Source organism: Hydra vulgaris, chromosome 13, assembly GCF_038396675.1.
Source record: "Hydra vulgaris chromosome 13, alternate assembly HydraT2T_AEP".
Taxonomy (NCBI): domain Eukaryota; kingdom Metazoa; phylum Cnidaria; class Hydrozoa; order Anthoathecata; family Hydridae; genus Hydra; species Hydra vulgaris.
Genome location: NC_088932.1, coordinates 6032081 through 6042720, shown reverse-complemented (window position 1 = coordinate 6042720; position 10640 = coordinate 6032081). Strand labels below are relative to the sequence as shown.

The window sequence follows — 10640 nt, the reverse complement described above, 5'->3', positions numbered from 1 at the left end:
AAGCACAAGTTCTTGTTGCCTGTTTAACAGCCATTTAATACTTTGTGTGCTGCATGGTATGGAATCAGAAACCATAGGATTAACCTTGAAATTAACAATAGTCTCAATGGTAAAGCAACATGTTTGAAATGGCTCAAACACATTATGAGTCCAAGAAAATAGCTCTGTTAGATTCTTAGCATCAATATTTAAAAAAGAAGTATGAGTTCTTTCTCAAACAGATATTTTTTTTTGTCAGAACCTATTCTGATTTGAATGATATGATCCACTGCAAAAACTCATTCTTACACTTTAGAACTGCAAAGCTTTTGTGGTTAGAATAGCTTCACTGTGAGAAAACCAGGCTCCTTATATGATATAATTTTCAACAATACCTCTGCATTTTTTACAAACCTTAAGATTTTTAAAACATGCTTTAAATATATATATAAATATAAATATATATAAAAGAACACTTCATCTTAATACCAAACCATATTGGATGATAAACGCCAACAACATACTCAACTATGCAACTTAAATTATTAAAGTTTTGCTCAGACAATACATGAACTGAGACTAAAACTAAAATCATTTTATACCCATAGTGCTAATAAGTTGAAAGATTATTTAACACATTTTTACATAATTTAATAGATCTTTCACCAACGTTTATTATTGGAAACTCTTGAGCAACTGGAATTATGTAGCACAACAAAACTAGATATAAACAATGATATAAACAAGTTGTTTTAATATTAAGATCTTGAACAAGATACCTAAAATGAAGCTCATTTGTATGCAGCATACATATAATCGATGTTAATTTTTTATTAAGAAGTTCCTCTATTCTTCTTATAGACCCACCAGTCTTCTTATAGACCTACCAGTGTTAGTAGCTGTAGAATCTGCTTCAATATACTGTTAATCTATATCAATTTTTTTACACCAATCTGCTAAAGATTTGCTATCATTAATGCATGTTTTTCTTCAAGGCTAGTCTCAAGAGGAGAGAAATGGAATACATGTTTTCATCATGATTCATTAGTGACAGTATAGAAGTCCATCTTTACTGTACTCTTTTAATGCTGTTTTATCTTGTTCATTAATAAGAGTTAAATGGTGGTGGTCAATAATTAGTCTTTTTCAATAACAATTCCAAAATCTACAAACATCTCAGAAAAAATTAGCTAAACTTCTCTGTTACTTGTTCTATATCTCAAAACTGTTCTTAAGTGTATTTTTGTTTTCTTTTGTATTGTTTAGTTGAGTATGTTCTTTTTTGTCCCAACAAAGTTACTATTCCAACTTTTATTCTTTGAACTCTGGTAAACTTTAGCTTTATTTCATGAACTTTTAAACTCTCAGGACAATTGCAGATTTGAGAAATAACACAATTACGGCAAGTTGGATCTTCCTTGCATAATATTGTGTTATCAGCAAAGAATAAACAATTACATGTCAATTTCATTATATAACTTATCTTCTATAGAACTTTACAATGTTTCCCATACGGTTTGAGTAACTCTTTTCCATTCTTTTTCAATTCTCTGAACTACATATTGATTAGGCTGGATTTGAATATTGATATTCACTTTTTGATACTGTGCAATAACCTTAATCAAAATCAATAATAATATTAAAAACAGTGTAATACAATAGTAAAACAGTATATAATAATAAAACTATTTGAAATAAATACAATAAAAAAATGATAAATATAATAAAAATTACAATATTAGATTAAACTAACCTTACAATATGAACTTTTAGCAACTTAGGATTTATTTCTTGTTATCACTGAATTTATTTATAATTCTACTAGGTAAAATACATCTTTAAAACACCCACATAAAAATCAAGACAACATTTAACATAACTTTTAAAGTAAACATTACATGTTAAACAAAAGTTAATTTACAGACTGAAAAAAATCAGAGTATAAGGTTTTTTGTTTTGTTTGTTTTATACAATTTTGTTTTATTATAATTAATATTTGAATCTATAAATAATAAACAAATAAAGCTAAAATAAAATTTTACTTGAACAAGAAAATTGTTTTTAAGAGTAAAAAATACAAATTTAACTTACACCATATTCTTCAAGTTTGTATTTTGATTTTATTTCAATGTTTTAGACTAAAAATGGTAATTTTATTTCATTTTATTGTTGTCAAACATTTTAAACTTCATTTTGGTAATTTATTTTGAAGTAATGATAAAAAAATTTTTACAGCATCTTACAATCTATTTGGACATCAGAATGTTATATTTAAATTTTCAACTTCAATAAAAAAGCATTTTTGCTGCACCCTAATAATATAATATAATATAATATATATATATATATATATATATATATATATATATATATATATATATATATATATATATATATATATATATATATATATATATATATTATATGTAGGTAAAAAATCACTTATCAAATTTTTATATTTTATGGTGTGGTTCATTAAGACAAATCAGAAATGAATGATCAAATTAATAAACATCAATTTATACAAAAACTTAAATTACAATAAGTCATTACTTAACTACTGTAATACTTCACACATTAGTGAATTTTCACACATTTGTGGAATATGATCACACTATTATAAGAAGAATTTTTAAAAACTATTTTTAAAATATGTTTTCAAAGAGAATATTTTATTATCATTTTGTAAGCTCACTTATTTAAAAGAAATATTTTTATACTTGCATTTAGAAATCAATTCCGATTTTTTATATAATAAACATTCTTGGTTCGCATGCATAATTATCTTAATTTTTACTTGTAGGCATACATGTATACATTTTTAAGAAACACTATTATACACAGGTGCTGTTTTATTTTTCTATTCCCATATGTTTTTGACAACATGGTGTGTTTTGAATACATTTTATTATTAAAGGATTGTTTAAGAGTGGCAAAACATTTTTTCTATTCACACTTTTTTCCCATTGAGCCAATATATTTTTTATCAGATACATTCGTAGAAAAAAACAACTACTTTTTTTATATAAAATTTTTGTTGAAAAAGATTTTCAACGAATTGGACAATTGCTTTTTTGTATACAATTACAATTTTTGAAATTTTTTTTTAACTTTAAATTTCTTTTTTGTTTAAAGAATAACTATTGTAGCGTTATATAATTCTTGAAACTTTAATTGTATTTCGATTAAAAATATTATACAATTTATTAGAGGGTGGAAAAAGTTTATCAACAAACTTTAAAAACAATTTTTCCTATGTTAGTGGAAACATTTTTGCCATATGGGGGTGTGGGGTAGGGGGAGGGGGAGGTTGAACCAAAGTATGGTTCCTGTTTGCTATTTTGCATTCTTTTTTTTAAGGCCAAATTTTAGTTCCAAATTTTGAAATCTACTTCTTTTCAAAACATCTTTGTAAATACGTTTACAGGAATTAAATACATTTTCATCAGAAGAGTTTTGGTTTAGCAAGTTAATTGAAATTTAGGATTTCTTTTAGAATTTGGGGTGAATGGTTTGAATCTATATCAATATACAATAATTATTCATTCCGTTTTTGAAAAGCTTATATAAATTTTCAGAGAGGTTAAATGTTTTTATAAATATTTTACTTCTTATGCAATACTGAGAGTTAGAGAATGAAAAAAAAAAGGCCCCAAGAAAAAATCTCAACAAAGTTTTTATGTTCAATAATAAGTTATTAAAAAATTTTTAATTTAATCAAGAAAAGTTCAATGACAATATTAATAGCAAGTCTTAGTGATAATCAGACTTTAAATCAAACAGTTATCAAGTAGAAGAAAATATAATTTATAATATATTATACATTATATTTTTTTGCTTGATACAATGTAACACAACAAAATAATAGTTAAATCAAAAAAAAAAGTTTCTAAATTCATTTTTCAAATATGAAACCATGTTATCTATAAGATTAACTTTGGTCAGACAAAGTCAATTTTAGGTGGGTTTATCCAGTTATAATAATACGTAAAAGAAAAAACTTTATTTTTTTATCATTTATTCTAAAAATTTGTAATAAAATTTATAACTTTATTAAAAACCTGTAGCTTCAGATCCCAATAAACAATAAAAATATAAAAACACATGCTGTCAATAATTTTTTTAAAAAGTTTATACTTTAAGAAAGAAAGTGTAAACAAAACAACAATCATTCAAAAATATTAGCGGTAGCGATGTTTACATATCACTTAATCAGCTAATGACATCACTCAAACTTTACTAAATATTTTTCACAATGATCCATTACAAGGATCCTTAACACATGACGAATTATTAAAAATTGACACCATTTGCACATTAGTATTTTCAATAATCAAGTTTCATCATCTGAGTCATCTGAATATATAGCAATCGTACTAAGAGCTCCCATCTTTAATGCTTTTGGTGTTACGCTCAAGGTATTAATTGGAGGTGGAACTTTAAAAACATCTATAAAATATACAAAAAATATATATTATATTGTATTTTATATATACAAATGTATATATATATATATGCATATATATATATATGAGTGTGTGTCTATATATATTTATATGTATATATTCATATATTCTTATATATATATATATATATATATATATATATATATATATATATATTTATATATATATATATATATATATATATATATATATATATATATATATATATATATATATATATATATATATATATATATATATTATGTTAGTGTATTCTACAAATAGAGTTACTAGCAGTTTCCTCAGGGTAATGTTATTCAAAGAAGAGCAACGTGAGAGTGTGGAAAGATGTTTGCCTTAAAACCTGAAACATCTTAGTGACACAAGAGGGCATTTAGGAAAACAGAGGATCATTCTATACTACAGTATCTTTCAGCATTGGTAGTAGCATTAAACAAAGCTTGAGTAGAGCATATAAAAAATTGTAAAAGCAAGGATCTGGTAGAGGCAAAGGGAACTCTAATATCTCTTCAGAAATTTAATTTTTGATTCTTTTAGTGTTTTGGAGTAAGCTGCTACTACAAGCTATTCAATTATCTCAACACTTACAAATGAGCTCTATAGACATGGTTGTTGCTTTAAATTATATCAAATTTTTGAACTTCAACTTAAGAATATAAGAGAAAATATTATGAAACTATTTAGCAAGAACTGTAAAACGAAGCCCGTAATCTTGATTTATGAGCAAGCGCTTGATGGAAAAAAAGATGCTAGTAAAAACTTTGTTATTGATACTTACCTAGTCTCACTCTGTGGTAAGCTCAAAAATTCACTTTATTAACTTTTTTGATCTAGACATTAATCTAGACATTTGATCTAGAATTAAATTTTAATGTCTAGATCCCAAAATTTGAGATTGTGGATAGTTATATCCAATATCCAAGTGATATCTTAACTCTGAATGATATCTTTCAAGATTTCTTTTCTTCAGAAATCTTTCCGAAGAAATGGGTACAGAAGAGTTAAACAATAATAACTTCTTAAACTTTTTGTCAATAATCTCTGTGACTTTTACCCAAACATTGTATAAAACATGACATTGTTGTAGTGCGTCTTCAGATTAATCTTTCAGCCTATCAAAGCCCCCTGAAATCTGATTAGTCTACTATGAGTGAGAAACAATTATAAACCTATTATTTTAGCATTACTATCAGTTAAAAGAGATTTGGTGAATGACCTTATTAATAAAGCTGTGCTGGATGGTTTTGCTCATTTGAAAAAAAGACGATTTAAGCTGAGTTAAGTTTCAGACACCTAATCTTGATGTATTGTTGGGAACATTATGAATAACCTAACAAATTTCTGTTTTATCAGCATTTGTAAATCTTGTGATTTAGCATTTTTTAGTAAATCCAGAATAACTTGGAAAATATGTATTTTATGCTGCAATAACAGTTTCTAACATATTAAAGCTTTATGGTGAGGTATTTGATTAACCGTTTAAAGTAAAATTAACCATTTTAGTATAATTACAAGTACAATGTTAACTTTTTTTAATATTCCATTATCAAATTTTTAATTGATTACATAATTTGACATTTCGTTTGACATAATTTTCTTTTGTTTTTACTAGAATTATGAAGATTAATTTTACTTATAAGTTTAACTTTTTTAAACTTTTAAAATTTTAGTGCTACCTAATGTGTAACCTCAAAATATAATATTCTCAAAATTAACATCAAAGTTTTAGAAATGATCTCCTGAGTAGCAAGTGCATTTAGTAGAATGCTGCTGTAACCTCAGTTTACTGTGATAATACATAGGAAACGCAATGTGTTTTACTGCGTCTATGCATAGAAAAAAAGGATTATAAATATTAAAAGATATTGTGAAAGAAATAATATGGTTAATTATTAAAAAAAAGAATTAATAAATAACTGATTATTCAGTGGGCAGTGATTTTATTTAAATAATTAAAAATGGGAATTTTGTTTTCACAAATTTGTGAGATAATCTAAAGTAATAATGCATCACATCTTGACTTATCAAAGGGATATAACTATTAAAAAAGCTATAACTATGATATCTTTAGTATATTATTTAAAATTTTTTATTGTTTACGACAAAATAAGAGATCTTTCTTTTCATTTTCATCTTCTTTTAAAGAAGATGAAAATAAATGTGTTTAAAATAATTTAGTTTAAGAAAAATAACTAACCAGAGGTTTTTGATGTATCATTCGATTTATTTCGAGCTATTTTAGCTGGTATGGTTGATGGAGGTGGAAGAGCGGGTGGAGGCATAACTGGGTCAACTTTATTTCCATTTTCTTTTTTTGCAGAACGAAATTGAAGTTTAGGAGTGCTATTATTTTCCTTTTATAAAAAAAATCATTAAATTTTTTTCAAGAAGAAATACAAAAAGAAATATTTTAGTAACCTTAGTAACATACCTTATATTTTTGAATAACTTGTGGATCCTTAAAAGAAATTTGATAAAATAATAAAAACTATACTATATTATTAGTTAAACAATTTAATTTTAATAATATTATATAAATGTAGTTTTAAATTATCAATTATAATTAAATTCAAATTCTGAATACATATTTGCAAAAGCTAACAGCAGCAATGTTTCTATTAATGTTGTTGACAAATTTTAAACTAAAAATCATTTTAACAAACAATTTCGAAATGAAATTGATTGCAAAATCTGTTTTTCAAATGTTCATTTATTATTCATAGTAATATTAAGACATTTTTTTAACATCAATTTTTATAAAAGAATTTCTGAAGACAAAAACTCATGTTGCAAATTTTTTACATTCCTTTAATTTAAATTTAATGCAGCAATGCAACTTTTGTAATGGAATATTTCTTTAACAGAAAATAAAGAAAAATTAAAGAATATAAAAAAAATTTTTAAATCATCAAAATCATTTTATAAATTTTAATATTATCTAAAAAAATTAATTATTTAATTAAATTAAACATACAGAGAAAAAAATTAAAATATTTTAAATAAAGCCATTAAAAAAAACTACAAATGTTTATACAATTGCTGTTGTTTTTTTTCTCACCATATCATTTTAAATTTGTTTTATTTTGCACTTGATTATACTTTTTTTGGTTTGGTTAGTTATACTTATATTATATTTTTGTTTATCTGTATTTGTCAATAATATTGTGATTTATCTATATTGCTTATGGTTGCTTTTTTTTTTGTATATTTTTTAATTTCTATTAGGTTTTATTTTTGTCTGGACAACTGTCTAAATTCATTATTTATTTCATTTTTCTCCTAGGCGTTTACTGCTCATATGTCACTGCTCCATTTTCAAATTTATATGCAGAAATTTTAAATAAAATCATTTTTTTTAATACTTGAATGCAGAAAAAGAAAACAAGAATGCAAAGTATGAAAAAAATTAAAGAAAAATCCTAAATGACATAAAAAAAAACAAAAAAAGTAGATTTTTAAATGATAGACAAGATTTTTGAGGAATAAAGAAAAGCTTATAAAATAGGTTATAAAAAAAGGTTTTAAAATGTAAAGGTTATAAAATTTGGTTGATTACAAGTTTATTTCTCAACCCAAATTCTTAAAGATTTTATTTCAATATTGTTCATTCATTATGAACACTTAAGACTATTTTTATTAAGAACACTTTAGACAATTTTGAGCAATTTTTTTTTGGCATTTTTTTAAATGCTATTAAGAAAAGAATCTTGTGGATACCATACAAAAAGCATTTTATTGATAAAAAAAATACTTTATTAAGAATATTTATTAACTTTTAATTTTAGAAATAAATAAAGTGTCTGTATCTGTTATTTAGTGTGTTTTTATTTTAAACTACCAGATCCCAAAGTTTTAGCTGGTACTTTTACATGTATTTCAGCAGTAATTAATTGCTTTTAACAGCAATTAATTACTACTTAATTAAACTATTTTAAAAGACTGTTTAAATATTCCAATTAAAAAAACGTAAATGACCTAAAAGTAGAAATACGAAGGAAAAAAAAAATGATTTTTACTTCAGAAAATTTTCTTTTCTTTTTAGGCTCTTCAGTGAACTTTCTTTTAGATTTTGGAGGCGATGATGATTTATCAGGGCTTGACTTCTTGTTTACATCCTGATTTTTTTTTGGGCTGCGACTTCGACTCTTACTTCTCCTTCGATGGCGAGGACTTCGATTTTGACTACTTGAATGACTACTAAAAAAAAATACATAAGTTTATAATGAAATAATTTCTATATTTGACATTATTTATTTGTCATTAATACACTGTTTACTCTTCCTGGTAACTATGGTGACATAATAAATTTCATGTTACAAAAATTCTTTGACAAATAAGATTTTTTGAAACAATTTTTAAAAATCAAACTATCATTTATTTTAAAAATTAAACTAACTATTATACAAACTTATGTAGATAATAATATTTATGTAGATAATAATATTTATGTGGATAATAATATAAACCTATGTAGATAATAATATTTAGATTATATTATGATTATATAATATATATCTTGGATAAACAATATTATATATAATTTCAGGTAAGTGATACAATAGCATAAATCAAGAATAAAATTTATCATTTAAACTGTTTAAGTTTATGTTATAAAATAAAAATAAAGCATTAGTTTCATTGAATAATTTTAACATACATCATTTCTAATTGTGAGAAACATTATTTTCAGTAGTAGGTTCATTTAGAATTGTGATCCTTGGTATCAGATTATATCACATGATCCTTAGTATCAGATATTGAAAATTTACTGTTAACAACTTTAATGAGTATCAATTTAGTTGATAAACTTAATTTTAAAATATAAATTTAATTTTAATTTATATAATACCAATTGTATTGCCCCTCAGTACCAGTTATTTTACTTACCCTAAGTAACTAAAATAACAGGTGATCTTATAAAATTTGTAACCCCCTAAGAATCTAGAAGATTACAAAATGTCAGCCTGTGGATCATCAACAACAGCCCGAGGACAATCATAAAAAAATCACAAAATGAATTTTAATCAAGCTTTGGGGTAGTAACAGTGCATCGATAGGGTGAGTATGAAGAAAAAGTACAAAATAAAATATTTGAGGGATCATTGTATGGACAAAACCAGCGGAAACAAGGAGAAACTTAACAAAAGCTAGGGTCAGAGACAAGATACAAATCAAGGAGTGAAGGTAATTGATTAGGGTTGTCTGAAAAACAAGTCACAAAGTTAACTACCTGAGTAAAAGATTAAGAGATACAGAAGTTATGAGCAAGCAAGGTCAGTGGTGTTAGAGCTGAGCCAATCAGTCTAATGAAGATTAAAGTAAAAAAAAAACAATATTAGCTGACAGATAAAGAGAAAAGGTTTGGTCAATTTGATCAGAAACAACATCTAAAAAAGTCTAAAGCTCTTTACTCCTATTTCTATTCAACATTAAAAAAAAATTGAATTATACATTTTATATTTTTTATATATTCAAGATATTTGCAGAAGTTTTCAGTTCGAGTTCTCCAAAAAAGATTTTTTTATTTTATAATTTTTTATATACTTATTATTTTTGAGAATTTGCTGTGTACTTTGTGAACACATTACATCTGATTCTTGACAAAATGTATGTCAAGCCTCCCCAGGAGATGTATGCAGTTGCAGACCTTATATGTTCATGCATATAATACTTTGTTTTGACAACTTGGTCATGGCTCCATGCATGTTTTAAGTGAGCGTGTTTTAAAAATGAACTAAGTAAACAAATGTAAACTTAAACTAAAACTTAAATTAAAAGTAAACAAACTACAAAAAGAATTGAAAAAAAAAATTTTTAAAAATTCTAAAAAAATCAAAATCAAAATGAATGATAAAATAAATGTAATATAAACCAGAAAAATTAAAAGCAAAAAATTAATGTTTCAATTTAAAAGTGTTTTCAGACAAAGAATTTTTAAAAAATCCAAATTTCAAAGTTATTTAATCCAAGCATTAGTACTTTGAAACTTATTTACTAAAAACTATTCTTACCTACTAATATATGCAAAAAACCGTGGCCAAGTTGTCAAAAAAAAAAATTGTATGCATGGTCATATAAGGCATGCAACTGCACATGAGTCCTGGGAAGGTTTGTATGTTGCATTGCCCATACTCAAAGTATTAATAAACTTCTTACTAACTTTTTTTTAAACCAAATTTATTCAAATTTGTAAGA

General features: G+C 24.5%; 1 protein-coding gene across 2 annotated transcripts in view; it reads right to left on the bottom strand.

Annotated features, from left to right (window-relative positions):
* Nucleotides 1-3980: 3980 nt before the first annotated feature.
* LOC100197187 (KH homology domain-containing protein 4) overlaps nt 3981-10640 on the bottom strand; it is a 40423-nt gene continuing 33763 nt past the window's right edge. Inside the window, exons 16-19 of one of the 2 annotated variants that reach the window (XM_065816227.1) lie at nt 8462-8642; nt 6877-6903; nt 6643-6799; nt 3981-4428 (exon numbers count right to left, since the gene is read on the bottom strand). In XM_065816227.1, the coding sequence (XP_065672299.1) occupies nt 4313-4428; nt 6643-6799; nt 6877-6903; nt 8462-8642 (481 nt within the window). In that variant the 3' untranslated portion in view covers nt 3981-4312. The remainder of the gene's footprint in view (nt 4429-6642; nt 6800-6876; nt 6904-8461; nt 8643-10640) is intronic. The other variant, XM_065816228.1, reaches the window with a different exon arrangement.